Source organism: Fundulus heteroclitus, chromosome 23 (genome assembly GCF_011125445.2).
Source record: "Fundulus heteroclitus isolate FHET01 chromosome 23, MU-UCD_Fhet_4.1, whole genome shotgun sequence".
Lineage (NCBI taxonomy): Eukaryota > Metazoa > Chordata > Actinopteri > Cyprinodontiformes > Fundulidae > Fundulus > Fundulus heteroclitus.
This window is the reverse complement of record NC_046383.1, coordinates 8602252-8617401: the sequence shown is the minus strand read 5'-3', so window position 1 is coordinate 8617401 and position 15150 is coordinate 8602252. Positions and strand designations below refer to the sequence as shown.

The following is a 15150-nucleotide window of genomic DNA, read 5'->3' as shown; positions in this document are numbered from 1 at the left end:
CAAACGATGAAGGGAAACTTGGCAAACAGAGAATAAGGTGGTATAGTCAGATAAGACCAAAATTTAACTTTCTGGTCCAAACAAGGAAGTTAGTCAGACTTGAGAGGATTATAGCCGTTAAATACAAGACAGTAGTGGAAGTAAACCTGTGAGAGACACAAAACAGACTAGAGACTGGAGCAAGCCTTCATGCAAACACAGACAAAAGTTTCAGTCGGATAATACACAAATATGTGAACAAGCTATTAGAAAAGATTTGCAGCTGGAACTGCAGGGATTCTGCAAAACAGTAACTTGGGGTTGATTAAATACGAATGTGTCGGCGTGCTTCGATAGCACAGTGGTGACCCATGTATGTCAGCCTTAGTCCTCGACGCTGGCCGATCCAGGTTCGACTCTGACCTGTGGTCTTTTGCCGCATGTCTCTCCCCCTCTCTCGTACCCCCTTTCCTGTTAGCCCACTATGTGAAAAATGAGCTGTAAAAACCTACAAAGAATAAATACAAATGTGTGCCATACTTTTGAGATTGTAATTTGTAAAAACAAAAAAAGAAAACCTTCCTTTCGCTACTATATAAACTGACAATAAAATACATTAAAATTAGTGGAACAGAATGTGAACTTTTTTTTATCAGGAATGAATACTTAAACAAGACACTGTGCAGATTTATTAGGACATATGGTATTTAAATTAGAAAATACTGGATGGATTGATCCATATATTCTCACTGTGACGCCACAGAAAGATTTGTAACAAACTGACAACTCTCTTAATCCTCAACTGCTAATGGCAGCGCAGGATTTTCCCCTCAATAAAAAAAAAAAAAAAACATAAAACAGATTGGTCCTAGTCTCTTTTTTTTAACAATGTGCCCCAGCCACAGCAAAGTAAGCCAACTTGGTATTGTTTGTTTTTAACTAAAAACAAATGAGTTCCCTGTAGCTTCTAACAGGTTAGACTAAAAGCGGCGCAGTATGTGTTCACAATAAAATGTGCGAGAAGTAGAAGCATTCACGCTGACAGTGACAAACAACCCTCACCCAGTTCCTCCACTGTGGGAAGTCACTGCATGCTGTGTGGGATAACCGCTCGGAGCAAAACAGTAAAACAAGTCCCCACTGATTAAAACCTGGCGGCAGGGCAAAAATGCAGCTGCTGTATGTTTATATCAAAGCCTTACAACCGAGCGGGGTTATAACAGGCACTGCCACAATAAATCTAAGACGTTGCCATAATCACTACACCTGCGCAAACACCTCTGCTGCAGCGAGGAGGATCCGTGAAAACTAGAGAGACAGGCTGTAAAACCGTGGCTCCCAGTATGATCCCTGAACCTCACTTTGAACAGATTCCTCAGGAACAATTTTAGGGGGAACCCAAAGAAAAAGTGCACTTCACCAAAGGGTAATTAGGACCATCTGAAGCAGAATTGGCAAATATCTGAATATCACTCTTTCTTTGTGAATGTGTTGGTACTTGGCAAGGTGTAGATGCATAATTTGCCTAGATAAATGGCTTTTTTTTTTGCATTTTATCTGTCTTGTTGTTTTAACTCTATTGATTAAACATATAGTTCTCTTTAATAATTTAATAATTCAGTTCAATTAAATTTTATTTATATGGTGCCAATTCATGAAACATGTCATCTCAAGGCACTTTACAAAGTCTAATTCAATCAGATTATACAGATTGGTCAAAAAATTTCCTATATAAGGGAACCAGTTGATTGCATCAAAGTCTTGACAAGCAGCATTAAGTCCTGAAGAACCACAGACCTACAGGGAGAGTCGTCTGCATTGTCCATGGCTTTGCAGCAATCCCTCATACTGAGCAAGTATGAAGCGACAGTGGAAAGAAAAACTCCCCATTAACGGTCATCTGCCTCGACCCACTGGGGGTTAGAGAAAACATAGCAGAGACACAACAAGACGGAGAAACAAGCACAGAAGCACACATTGATCTAGGAATCCTTTCTATGTTATATGGTAATAGCGGGTGATCTGTCTTCCCTGGATGATGTCACAGCTAACAGAACGCCAGACCAGTTGTACCTACTATGAAGAGAAAAAAAAGTAAACAAAAAGTTAAATAGGGGGACAAATTTACAATTCTGAAGATTAGGGGGGTCCCCTGCTCCTCCTGTGATTTCTGCCAGTGTGTTAAAGCCCCACCGGGTTGCACCTTGAGTCCACTGCTATATTATTTATATGCGTATGATTGCTCTTCAGCCAACAGCCACAGCAGTGTTGTGAAACCTGTTAACGACGAAGTGGGGGGTAGGCCTGATATCAATCAACAACAAGGCTGCTCAGCAGGAAAAGGTGGAAAGGCAGACTTTGGCGCAAGGAAAACAACCCTAATCTGACAATTTTCAAAACCAAAAAGGTGTTAATGGATGTAAAATTGTAAAGCAGGAAAGAAAAACTACTTACTACTTAAGTTAAAAGTTCAATTGGACACTGTTAGAAAAAGTGGCAACTTCTAAATGTCACAGAGTTGATCTAACCTAGAGTAAAAACACTCCTGCCAAGTAAGGAAGAGCGAACAATAATTGTACTCTCTAAGAAGACTAAGAAGGTTTAATGTTTTAAAAATATTACTGGAAACATCTTTACTGCTGAAGGACTCAGTTGCTTCGAGCAATATCACCATCTGGTAGACAGAAAAGCTCGTGGCAGAGTGACCTTTAAGAAATCTTGATCCAACGATGCGGAACCAGGGCAAATTGGATAATGAAGGGCATTTAGCATCCTAATTATTAACTCTTTAAATGGCCATCTTCCAGCAGGCACTTGGATTTTATACCAGATACAGTTGAAACCAGAAGTTTACATACACTATATGAAAAGACTAGGGCTGGGCAACGATTAAAATATTTAATCGCGATTAATCGCCCTGATTAATCGCGATTAATCGCGATTAATCGCATTGTATTTACAAACTCCAAGAATGAATTCAAAAGTAGTGTAAAGAGCACTTTTATTTTAATGTTCTGCTGCCATATGAACAAAAGTGTTGTAACATTTGTAGCACTTATTTTATACTGGATATTTTCAACCCATCTATTGAATTTAGTGCACTAGTTGATCTTTTCTTCATAAGAGAACAGCAAGCACTGCAGCCAAAATATGGCCTTTTTTGACCTGCTGTATATTAGCCAGTCCCTAAGCTTGATGTATCATGAAACTGTTGACCTTTTGGGTTTTGTGGTTTTTATTTTATTATTACAATTAAATAATAATAATAATAATAATAATAATAATAATAATAATAATAATAATAATAATAATAATAATAATAATAATGTTATGTTCAGTGTTTTTTCGCTAATCCACCTCTTATATATTTCAATCCTTATGTAATTTTGTCTGTGTTGTGTGCACCTGCCTGTTGCTTTAATCCTATAAATTTCCCCGTCGTGGGATAAAAAAAGGATTAGCTAATGTTATCTTATCTTAAATAACACTTTTTAATATATGTACTGGGTTCTTTCAAGGTCTTAATTACATGTTATGTGTGGGCTCCAGTAACATCCATCCATCCATCCATCCATCCACTGATCTACCTGGATGTTCCCTGGAGGACTGAAACGCCTCAGTCAGAGACGTCTGTGGGTCTGTCGGGGCAGTGAGAGAAGTTTCGTCTCCTCTCTCCGTTTCTGGGGCTCGACGTTTTCATGTTTTTTTCACGTGCTTAGACAAATTTGTTGTGTTTCCACTGAAATGAACCGGCTTTTTACAAAACATACAGCTTGATTTAATTTACGGTATTAAAATAAAGCCAAATGGTGCTACTTCCCCTGTTCATGTTTTTTCGCTGCTGCGGTCTCTCTCAGCTGTTTGTTTGTTAAGTTTGTGTGAGAGCTGAGTGGGCGGGCCAGGCTGAGCCTGCGTGCTGATTGGCTGGTGCCGCTGAGCCATGTACGAGAGGGGAGGGGGAGCGGGAGAGTGCTTCCGTGACAGCGAGCTGCAGTCAGCGCGCCTGCTGACTGACACTGACTGAAAGCATGTGAGCAACATGCGTTAATGCGCGATAAAATAAATATCGCCGTTAATAGTCTAATGAATTAACGCGAAATTAACGCGTTAACTTGCCCAGCCCTAGAAAAGACACAAAAGCTTTTACTCACAGTCAGACATGAAATCTGAATAAAGCTTTTCTTATTTTAGATCTCTTAGAATTACCAAAAGTATTTCTACTTGCTAAATGCCAAAATAATGAGACACAATTTATTTTTTAAAGTAATTTATTACTTTCTTCATATTCAGAAGTTTACATACACTGAGATCACTATGCCTTTAAACAACTTTGAAACGCCCAGATGATGATGTCATGTCTTTGGGAGCTTCTGATAGGTTTATTGACAACATTTGAGTTGAGTTGAACAACTGTGGATGTTTTAAAGGCCTACCTAAAAATACTCTGCCTGTTTGGGCAGCATGATGTGCTTTGGTCCAAAATGTGCAAACCAACCCAAGATCAAAAGCAAAAGACTTTGTGAAGATACTGGTGAACTGGTAAGAGTGCGTCATTATCCACAGTGAAACAAGTTTGTTACCAGCATGGGTTAAAAGGCTACTCTGTCAGGAAGAAGCCACTACTCCAAAAAAAATCTATAAAGACCAGATGACAGTTTACAAATGCACACAGGGACAAGGCAATTAATTTCTGGAGACATGTCCTGTGGTCTGACGACACTAAGGTTGAACTGTTTGGCCATAGTGACCATTGTTACATTTGGAGCAAGAAGTGGGAAGCTTTCAAGCCCGAGAACACAACCCCAACTGCAAAATACGGGAGTGGCAGCATCATGCTGTGGGGTTGTTTTACTGCAAGAGGGACTGGTGCACTTCACAAAATAGATGGAATCATAAAAAAATACGTTGTGAGGAAATTCAGAAGCAGCATATCAAGACATCGGCAAGAAAGTTGAAGCTTGGGCACAAATGAGTGGACAATGACCTAAAGCAAACAGCCAAACCGGTTACAAAGTGGCTTAAGGATGACAAAGTCAATGTTTTGGAGTCACAAAGCCCTAATCTCAGTCCTATTGAACAATTGTGGGCAGAGCTGAAAAGGCATGTCCAAACAAGGCGGCCTACAAACCCGGCTAAGTTACACCAGTCCTGGTAGGAGAAATGGGACAAAATTTCTGTCAACTTTTCTGAGAAGCTTATGGAAGTATATCCAAAGCGTCTGTACCAAGTCATACAGTTTAAAGGCAAGGGTACCAAATGATTACAGACAGAAGTATGTAAACTTCTGACTTCCAAGGAAGTAATAAAACAATGTATAAAAACATGATCACTCTCATTATTCTGGCATTTAGAGAATAGAAATAATGCTGGTACTCCTAACAAACATAAGACAAGAAAGGTTTATTTAGATTTGATGTCTGACAGTGAGAAAAAAAGCTTGTGTGTATTGTATGTAGTGTATGTAAACTTCTGGTTTCAAGGGAGCATTGAGAGATTAAGAAAAGGCTTATCTCCACAATCATTACAGTTGGTCTCAAGCCAGGGTTAAAATATTGTTATTTCACTAATGTCGTACCTGTACTGTTTTGCAGGTACTGGATCAAATAATCAAATTATTTAAATTGCCTGCAGTATGGTCAGGCTATGTAACATAAAAAAGCCAGTTACCGACTTATCTAAATCTCTGTTGTATAATAGTTTGAAATGAGATCAATGATTCATTGTTTTCATTTGGAGCACTTTGTGTCAAAATAGTTTTGTCTCAGGAGAAAAAAATTAAGCCATTTAGAAATCAGAGGTTGGGTCTCTGCACAGAATTTTGTCCACTTTGTTTCGCATTTATATGATTTAAGACCTTGATTTTTGTATCTTAGTTTTATAGGTGGAGATTTGTAATTTGGTCATTCCTGTTTAGATGTTTATTTATTTAGATTGTTGTTATCTCAGCCATTGTTGTTTGTTCCATCACAGGTTCTTCAACCATTAACTACTTTGCCATCTTTATTTATTGGAGCTACACAATACATCTCACTACAGTCATCATTGCACTGTGCTGTTTGGGATGTATTATTTGGTAAACAATTGTATTTCAGATGTGTGCATTTACAGTGGCGTTCACTGTCTCACTGACTTAAGTGACTTGAAAGAAGCAGCCGTTATTTTTGTCATGTCAGCTTATATGCTCTCACACATGCAAACTGTCTTGCAGTTATTTCAATAGTACCCCATAAATCAATAAGCAGTGGAGATGCCCTGGGATAATAAAAATGATAAGCTGGAGGAGTCATCTCAGTGGAAATTCGGCAAAGACTGTGAACAAGGTGTGTGTTACTGACAGAGAAGGAAAGCAGCAGCCTGCTTTTTCACAGCTGGGCTGTAAAATGAAACAAAAAACAAATGAATAAATTACACGCCTAGGATCATTTTGACTAAAACTGGCTGCAGAAATCCCCTTGATCTCAGGAAAATTGAATAAAGTGAGACGTGTGTTCTCTTTGCGGGGCACCAAGACCTCACTCTCTGGAACATGGCGGTGTTTAGGTGGAGAGGAAAGGTGCATGGTTGCTTATGTTGGATCATCCTTTTGTTTCATTTAATCAAGTGTCTTTTAGCAGACTGGCTGGCAGCCCAAGAAAACTGGGGGTGTGTTTCACCCACACACACACACACACCGCTGGATACGATGGGCAGCAGCGGGCAGGCACGCTCAAGCTCTGTGGGGAATATGCTCCCAATGAGTTCTGCTGCTTCAGACTTGCTGAGAGAAACAAACCAGAAAAATGTGACAACTTCCATAGTTGGAGCGTTTCCCAACTCCAAACACAGGAAGAACAGTAACCTTGTGTTAGCTCACAAAAAAAAAATTATGAACACCATTAAGTTTATTTGTTAACCTGTGGTTGGGCCTTGGTTAATGAGTAAATCAGAACGTACTGCAGTTAGAACTGCATGTTTTAATTCTGATGTTGGAGTATGTTTTGGATTAAGAATCGTTATTGGGACTATTCCAAAAATGACTAAAAGGTTTTGTTTATTTTGCGGAGAGCAGAGGTGGATATGTTCTTCTAGAAGGTTTCAGGTTCTGAGCTGTTCACAGCATGTTGGTGCAAAGCACAAAGACGGAGGGGGGTTTAATTGAAGTTTGTTTAATCTGTAAATGTGAAATATTTGACTTCGATTTGTTCCTCTTGATCTTCTAAAGTCAGCGGACAGATTTCTGTAATTGTTGAAGGTAGTAGTAAATAAAGATCAGTTATTGCTTTTTTCCTTTTGTTTTGTTTCTTTCTTTAACATTATGTTCCAACAAAAAATTGGGGCCAAGAGTTTGGTGCAGAAACCAAGGCCAACTGGCATGAGGGAGCCATCGGACGGCCAACTGGTGATAGTGGGTCCATTCGATGTCTAGTGGCAATTCAGAAAGAAATTGAGAAAAGAAATATACTTTTATGTTAAATTTGTTTTTCAAGTCTTTGAAATTTATACAAGTTGTGTCTTGGTAATGAGTAATACATCCTGACAGAACTGAAAAAGAAACTGGATGGTTGGTGGATGAGTAAAATAAAATAAAAAAAAGTTCACCTTCAAATTTAATGAACCACCTCTGCTAACATATGTGGCTTTCTGCTATATCGCTTAGCCTTGCATCTTGGGTTTTAATTTAAAGGTCACAGTGGAGCCAAAGAACACAACTGCAGCTATGCAAAATAAAAAGTTTAAATACTGGGAAGCCCTTTGCATCTGTTGGGGAGTACTGCTAGAACCTGATGAATCAGATTATTTTCTTTATGATGCATCACAGTATGTAGAGACTAGTGAGACTGAAAGAAGAAAGAAATTTAGATTTTCACAGTTTACTTCAGCACTGTTTCATCCTATTGTTAAATGTTTTATATGTGACACTGTAATGCAATAATGCCAAGGCTTCAGAGGCCTTAAGACAGAAATGAATCAAGGATATACAAAACATAAGTCTCTTCTTTGTTTTGAATATTCATTTTTCTAGACTTCTGTAATTTGCCATACTGGATATCAGCTACTGGTTGACATCCTATTTGGGCTTAATGACCTCATGGAATTTGTCTCAATTTTTTTCACTTGCTTTTAGAGAGTTGATCATCGATTGTCAAGGTCTTAAAATCTGAGTAGTTTCCTTGCAATCAACCCAAGATGTCAATGTTTTGATGGTGAGCAGCAAAGTTCCTAGTTTTGCCTGGTGACTGGATAAAAAACACAATTGCCTCAACAAATTGGCTCTGGATTGTTGGACAAAGCTGCTCATTTGGGGGAGCATTTTTATAGAGAACTGTACAAAAGCGCCCTGTCCACACCTGACTGGTCTCAGGATGCCTCGCTCGCTTCGTATGATCCAGAATCTATTCACCTTTTTTTTTTTTTTTGTCTTGTCTCGAGCTAAAGGCAATAGAAATAATGCTGGCAGTTAATGTTTTTGCAATTACGTTCCTCTCGCCGCCCTGGTTTGGGAGCTCTTGCATCTTATTCTTGGCACATCATCAGGGCAGAGGAGCTGCGGGGGGGGGGGGGGGGGGGGGGGGGTGGCTACTTTGAGACATTCTCATGAGTTCTGCTCTTGAGCTCTTGTGAAGCATTAAATGTCCTGGTTAGAAATTACGTTTTGGGAAATGAATCTGTTCTCGTGGGGTATAGCGATGCCTTAATGCAAAATGTTTCTTGATTTTCAGTAATATGTTATTTATTTTTTCATTAGAAAAAAAAATAGCTGACCAAAAATTACTCAAAAGGATTCAGTGGACTGAGCCAAAAATCTTTATAATTCTTACTAGTTTATGCTGCAGTTGCATTAAAAACGCTTGACCACCGCTTTGGGACTTGGTCTTCATCAATGTGTTAACAAGCTGATCAAAGATGCTAACCAGAACAACTTTTTTTTTCAACAGCTAGATTCTGATCAAAACCAGAAGAGGCCTAAGTTTGTGTTCAGTGCTAATAAAGATACAGTGCTGAACAGCATTTCCATCGGTTTCTTTAAGCTTAGACTTTGTGGAGAATTTTATAAAATTGCTCTCATCTCTTATATTTTTAATGTGTAATGTCCATCTAATTTACTTGAATTTTGTGGTAAAAGTTGATATAAATTTCATAAATTTCACATTATTGTGCAGCACATAGGCTGCTGTTTGTCAGTCTAAGGATTGTCTGGTTTACTGATTTTTTTTATTTTTTTATTTATTTTTTTACCAACATTTGTTGCCTTTCAATTCAGACAATTTATGTTGAGCAGATATTCAGGAGTAGAAGATATACATCTGTTAAAACTACAGGTCAGACACACTCTTCAGAAAAACACCTGGTCACATCTGTCTTAAATGTTTTTGTTGTTGCCATGAACTGATGCTATACTCCACACGTCGACGACAGCGGGCACACAGAGACGGCACGCAGCTCTGGGCAGATTTATGTCGCCTTAAAGGTGAAGCTAACAGCTTCACTGAACTCAGATACGTCGCCTGATACACAGGATCTGTATTGACTTATGGAGAATATTACCATCCAAGGCACATTCCCTCCACCACAAGAACACCTATTTAAAGATCATAAAATGTATGTCACCCCATATAATATTGACTCAGTATTTCAGAATCGCATTCAGTCAAGCAGAGCTTAGTTTATATTGGAGGCTGTGATGGCAGTTCAGACGTGCGATGTAAAAGCAATGATGGGGAAAAAGACAATACGAAGGTCGCCGAGATATCTGAACGTGTAAACTAAGCGGGATGTTTTTTTTTTCTTATCATCTCATGCAGCAAGGTCTCCGTTATCGCATAAACATTGTTCCAATTCAGACAGAAAACATCAAGTTGAAATGGGGCTTTATATCACAACAGAATGTATATCTGTCCTGATCAGGAATTCATTCCCACCAGTGGTGGAAAATGCATCATTGCAGTCTTTACTTTTCCACAATTTAAATATATAAAGTTGGAAAGTCAATGCTGAATAAGCAACGTGTAGTTTACCAGAGTGCAGACAAAGATGTTGCAAGAAAATACAATAGAAAAGCAACCAACATGCTGACTCAGCAGACAGAGATGTCTGCTGCCTTCGCAGGTCTGAACAGGAATATCAATGCTTTTATAATCAGAGAAATAATCAGCAGTGCACTGTTAACTGTTCTCTTTCTTATACATTGTCTATGAGATTCCAATCAAAGATGCTGTAACACCAATGCCCCACTGTAAGGTCTCAACAATGTCGCCGTTGACTAGTGCAGGGGTGTCAAACATACGGCCCGCGGGCCGGATCCGGCCCGCCGAACAATTTAGTCCAGCCCTGTGGCTAAATGCATTATCATTATATAAAAAAAAAAAAAACATTTTTTTTTTGTTTTTCCAGTGTCCTGTCTGGCAATGTGGCAATAAGATGCCACAAAGAGCTCATCAGATTTGACTTTCACAAGTGGACAAGATAAAAGGAAGAGAATGATAAAACAATTATTGAAAAAAACATGTACTTTGTTTAATTGAAAATATGCAGTTCCTATATTGTCCACGAGGGGCGCTGTGTTTTAATTAACAGATTAAGCTTCAGGTGTGGAAAAATGTTAATCATTTCTTAATTTTTATCTGTTTGATGTATTTTGTCATGCAGGACAGTGTTTTTAAGTTCCAAAAAATGTGAATAAATGTTTTTCAGCATTGTATAATAACTGTGATCAGTTCTTATGCATAATGCACAAGTAAATGTTTAACTGAGTAAAAGTATTGTTGAAATTGCACACACTTTTCTTAAAAACGCTGAGGTTATTCATAATATATTGTGTAAAAGTGAAATCAACTTAATATAAAAATCAACAACAAGTCCACATTTATTAGTTCTATTTAATCTTGCAATGAGTTAACTCGTGTGGCCCTCTTGAGATCAGATTAAGCTGAATGCGGCCCCTAAACCAAAATGAGTTTGACACCCCTGGACTAGGGTGACCAGATTTTGATTTGCTAAATAGAGAAGCCTTGGCCAAGTCATGAAACATTTTAATACTACTTTGTTTATTTAAAAAAAGACCTTTAGCTCAGTTAATTTTAACATTTCCGTTCGCCTGGATAGAATATTTAAAAAGACAAATTCCAGATTACTTCCATGAGTCAACAGATATCAAAGTGACTTTGAAATACCTGGAATTTAATAATGATAGAAATAAGGACTCCTCTGTATTAGAAAATAAACCTGTAACAATAATAGCTCACTTTTCCAGTCATAGTGAACAAACAAACAAAAATCTATAACAGCCGTCTGAGAAAATATGTATTTTATTATGTTTTGATTTCAATGTAATAGTGGAAATAACAGCTTTCTCTTTGACACCTATTTGGACACCTATTTAAAAAGTAAATATGTTTATAATCCAATCTTTAGTTTTCTTCGTCATTCTATTTTTTGTCTTAATCCTCCTTGTCTGCCAATCATCTTTTGCTGTTGCCTTTTTATGTGTTTCTGTCCATGTGACCTACAGCATCAATGGCACCTTTGTCATATATAGAAACACACATACGCCAGCTCTGCACACGCCACACTCTGCTACCTATTCGTTCCCACCAGGATGGTTTCGTCTGTAAAGGGTCTCTTTTGCTTTGACATTTTGTAAAACGAAATTCTACCAGTGCCGCTCCCCCGCTCTTCCATCTGCGAGCAGAGAATGATGAGCGCCACAAGGCCGCAGCTCAGGGAGGACGTCACACGAAAGAAAGTCTGCCTTATTTCCTGTATCCCACCAGTCATTAGTAATTTTATACCTCATTGTTGAGATCAGAAAGATTGTCTCAGGACAAATGTGGATTATAATTTTGTCCCTTGTGTTTACGTACTTGTTTCCTGCAGTTGTTCACCTTTTAAGTTTACAATTTAGAAGTTGATTTGAGTCACTTTCTAGAGAAAAGCAAAACCCCTTCAGCACTTCTTTATTACCGTGGTTTGTTTAGCACGGTAGCAGTCAAGTGTATACTGGACTTTTACATCATCGTTTTTTATAACTTCCTGAAGTTCAGAGACACCACGAACTTGGGCTTTAAAAATCCCTACATTGAAAAGCACTGTTAGGAACCTGTGTTTGACACTAAAAGCTTTGCTTGTAGAAGAGAAGAAGAAGAATCACTGTGAACAATGCTTTAAACACATCTATCTGCATAAGTTTCTTAACTGCATCCAACCTGCTGAAATAGCTTACCTTATACTTTATTTAGACAAGGAGGATTAAATTTGTAACAATAATTAGTTTTAAATCATTTTCCACATGCTTTAAAATCTAATTATGCTATAACCACTCAACTTCCATATGTAATATGTCATAAGCCATATATAATGGCTTATTATTGACTTTTGCAATGTTGGATTTTTCGAGCCAGAATTGACAATATTTGGACAAATGGGGAAAAAATATAAAGAAAAAATGTGCATTGGGCTGTTTTGAGGAGTGCAACTGCAATAATTCAGGGTCCTTTCATTCTTCCTGACACATTGTGTCTGTCACATTTTAGCATAGACAGCAGTGATGATTTTGTTTGTAAATGAGGATCAACCGTGTATTTCTCTGGTCTACGTCATGAATCAGATCAAGTTTACATAGGTTTAAAAGCTACATTGGCTATTGTCTTATCACAGTTAGTTGTTTAAATGTATCACATCTGCTTAAACGTTTCATCAGGGATGCCAGCCAGCAAACCGCCAGTCAACCAATCAGACCTCAGGTTCTTTTTCAGCTTCTTGAAAACTCAGCATTTATGTTGTCATCTTCCAGGCCTCCTAACCCTGATGGCCCCACTGGATTTTGAAGTGTCCCGTGAGTACTACCTATCTGTGGAGGGAAGTCGTGGCAAGTCGTCCCTCAGTGACATCACGACGGTTGTCATCAACGTGACGGACGTGAACGACAACGCGCCAGTGTTCAGACAGAGCATTTACAGCGCTGAGATCTTGGAGGATCTGACGCCTGGAAGTTTGGTCATGAAAGTAAGGACTAAATCCAACAGAATGTAGCGTAGTTATGGAAGAGATGCTGCACATGCAGACGGCAATGCAAACATCTATTACCAATATTATCCAAATACAGCAATTCTGCAATAAAAAAAAATACTTCACAGTTCTAAATATATGCATCATAAAGTTTGAAGAGCCTCGTTTTATAAAAGACCCCTTCACTTAAAATAATAAGAATACTTTTTGAAACTTGAAACAAAACACTGGTTTTGTTTTAGATTTCCTTTAGACACACAGAAACTCACATTTAAGTCGGTGAATATAAGAAGAAAATGTGGTCAGCTAATATTTAATTCCAGTTCAGGAACACACACACACACACACACACACACACACACACACACACAGCATCAAGGGTGACAGCTGGAAGAAATAAGAAATCATACAGAGATTCAAACTTATTGATCACAGCCAACACTGTGACAGCATTCAAGGGGGAATGGTGCAAAAACCAGGTTAAAGCACATGTCAGGCGTCTCGTCAGGTCGGCAGCAGGTAGCATTGCAATAACACAGCTCAGCGACTCTTTGCTTCAAAGGCTGTCATCTTATAGGCTCACACTTTTTCACTTATGCCATCTGTTTTATTGGTTTAATCCACTATAGAAAGTTGTTAAATTTTCATCAACAGGGTCAGTACAACTAAAACATTGTTACTGATGGGCAACCGATGCATCGTACATAGAGCTTCTAGCGGAATGCTAATTTGTTGCACCCGTCCCCGGTCTGGCTTTTGAAATAAAAAATCATAAATTGCTTGTGCAAATTCAAAGTTACAAATGTAAGACCCGTATAAAAGTACTATGAAATTACAAATCACATTGCAAAGGTAAAATACATACAGAAGACACATATCCAAATCAGATTATTAATGTTCACAATGTTCTTTCAACCAATGCTTTTATTTTTTTAAAGTGAGCCAAATTCTTAGAGAAACAGAAAAATAGAATTTTGTCTTCATCGTCTGGGTCTGTTTTAAGACAACAACAAAAATCAGGAAATCATTTGTTATAAAGGAGAACTAGGACCAAAGATACATTAAAGAAATGCTTGAAACCAGTTTATTTAAAGCTAAAATCACACCTAAAATAAATGTCCATCAAAGCATGGGCTGTAATAAGATTCATATCACAGATAACATTAATTTATATTAAATGTAAATATTAAAAGTGTTGAAATCAGCTGTTTTTTACATAAAAAGATATGGCATATTAAATTCTAATCTTTAACAAGAAAGCTCTGTCTATAAAGTTTTTAAGCACTGTATGAAATAACACAATATTGAGAAATAAGGTCTGTCGCAATTTAAAGATTTGCAAAAACAAAAAAAGAAATCAGCTTCTGATAATAGCGCTATAAAAGCCATCTATACGGTGCACTTAATGATTTTTCTCATGATGTAAATGTTTTCAGTTGTGGAACCAAATTTCAAATCCGTAAAACCGTAAATGTTACGCTTTATGTTTTAACTCTGCTGCAATGAGTGGGACAAAACATTGTGGCTTAATAATGGTGACCATGAAAAGACAGTTTATTCATCCAAATCTAAAGAGCGAGTTGTGTTATGTCTCTAGTCTCGCTCTGTTTAGAAAAACATCACCTTTGGTTTATAATTGTTGCGCGTTAAACATTATTGCCGCTGTTTTTTTTAAACTCTGTTGCTTTTTTTTTTTTTTACCTCATAATGCATAAAAGAGAAAATATATTTGCTACTGTAGTGTCTCTCATCGCTTCTTTCATTTTCAACCTCCCACCAGGTAACAGCCACAGACCTGGATGGCCCAATTAACAATCTGCTCCGGTACTCCATCGTTAGCGGAGATCTGCAGCAGCAGTTCTTGATCCACCCTCGCAGCGGTGAAATATCTGTCAGAACCGCACTGGACAGAGAGGAGGTCAGTGCATGTCAGATCAAATAAAGCGCCAACGAATGAGACGGGGGGGGGGGACTAGCATTAAAAGCGTTTTCTTATCCCCTGATTCCTCTCTTGCAGATCCCTCATTACTCTCTGACAGTGCAGGCAGCTGATGAGGGCAGCCCTCCCCTGTCATCGGCGGTCCTCATCACCATCACTGTCCTGGACGTCAACGACAACCCGCCCGTCTTCTCTCAGGTCAACCACAACCTCGTGCTGCAGGTACGACGACCTGAACGTTTCAAACT

At 38.3% G+C, this 15150-nt stretch overlaps 1 protein-coding gene across 1 annotated transcript in view; it reads left to right on the top strand.

Moving 5' to 3' along the window:
- The window catches only part of fat2 (FAT atypical cadherin 2), a 120670-nt gene that overhangs the window by 70671 nt on the left and 34849 nt on the right, over positions 1 to 15150 (top strand). Inside the window, exons 17-19 of the mRNA XM_012861754.3 lie at positions 12749 to 12960; positions 14744 to 14881; positions 14981 to 15124. Coding sequence (XP_012717208.2) covers positions 12749 to 12960; positions 14744 to 14881; positions 14981 to 15124 — 494 coding nt within the window. The remainder of the gene's footprint in view (positions 1 to 12748; positions 12961 to 14743; positions 14882 to 14980; positions 15125 to 15150) is intronic.